This window comes from Penaeus monodon, chromosome 15 (assembly GCF_015228065.2).
Source record: "Penaeus monodon isolate SGIC_2016 chromosome 15, NSTDA_Pmon_1, whole genome shotgun sequence".
NCBI lineage: Eukaryota > Metazoa > Arthropoda > Malacostraca > Decapoda > Penaeidae > Penaeus > Penaeus monodon.
In genome coordinates this window covers 5,380,259-5,381,536 of record NC_051400.1, presented here as the reverse complement: position 1 = coordinate 5,381,536, position 1,278 = coordinate 5,380,259, and the positions used below count along the sequence as shown (strand labels likewise).

Sequence of the window (1,278 nt, the reverse complement as noted above, 5' to 3'; positions counted from 1 at the left end):
GGAACAGAAGAGATGTGACAGAAAACAAATGATTGTAACGGTAAAGGTAATATAGATAGTAATGACGTTCATAATAATGATGAGATAGACAAAGCATACAGGTTGTAAATGCTATTGTAAGAGGAGAAATAACACCAAGCGACAAGATCATGCAAGCCTATATGAATAATGACGCAATATGGATATTGCATCCCTTCGCAATGGATATTGCAACATAATACAAAGCTTTATATTTATGGACTGCGCTTTGCCGAAGAGCGTGGATAAGAATATAAAGTCCTGTGTATGTTACTCTTAGAACTTTGTGGAATTCTATACTATTATTTACGTAATGTCAAACTTCAAAAGACTATCTTGCCGACAGAAAAAGAAATAATTAAAAGGATATTGGCAACTGTATCCTCTCCCTTCCGATAAAATGCCTCGCAACTGTACTTAATAAGCAATGACATGATGAAGGACAACGTCCTCGTGATATTGACGGGGAAACGCAGCTCGTATCCATTATGCATCAAATTCGCCATTTGAAAGAGCCGCCTAAACCTTCGTCGCTAACAGACCAACCAATCGCAGAGCCCGTTACTTTTTAGCCCGCGCCTCGGCCAATGGGGATCGAGCTTCCAAACGAATTTAGGCTCCCGGCGTCCCTCGTTAGAAACCAACATGGCGGAGGTGAAGTTTGATCAATTCTTGTCGATATTGTTCTTTCCGAGCTTTGTCCCCGCCCGAATTGCGAGAAAACGCTCGTAATCGGCGGTCTCGTAGCCTTTTTTGCATCCAGTGTCGAGGGAAAGCGCGCGAGAGACGGGAAGAGTGAGAGATGGAGTCGGCTTTTGGGCTTTGTTTACACTGGCTCGTGGTGGGGGGACGAGGCCGTCGCGGCGCTTTTCAAGGCTTGGGGCGGCAATAACACGACCCAAGTGGGGCAAAAGAGCGATTTTTCGGTGGTCGAACGCTTCCCCGAACCATCCAACGACCCTCAAGTGCACCATGACCCGGAGGAGGGGCGGTAGGGAGGCAGAAATAGGCTGTGGTTGGTGACAAGACAAGGGCGGAGGGAAGGGTCGTGTCCCCGAACTCTTATCGGAAAAGGTGATTTTATCGGCCGTTTTATCGTTCTCCTCGTCGGTCCGGGCGAGCTGTTGCACGAGGAGGACCCAGGGATCCCGAATTGCAACGCGCTTGGCGGGAGGAACGCTTAGATAGGCCTAGATTCGCGCGAGGAAGGAGGCGGGGCGTCGATAGGCCTAGGCGCGGGCAGGACCTTCCCGCCCGAGC

General features: G+C 49.1%; 1 protein-coding gene across 1 annotated transcript in view; it reads left to right on the top strand.

The window, feature by feature from the left end:
* Nucleotides 1-598: 598 nt before the first annotated feature.
* The window catches only part of LOC119582195 (mesoderm induction early response protein 1-like), a gene marked incomplete in the record, with an annotated part of 26,043 nt that continues 25,363 nt past the window's right edge, over nt 599-1,278 (top strand). Inside the window, 1 exon segment of the mRNA XM_037930429.1 lies at nt 599-672. Coding sequence (XP_037786357.1) covers nt 664-672 — 9 coding nt within the window.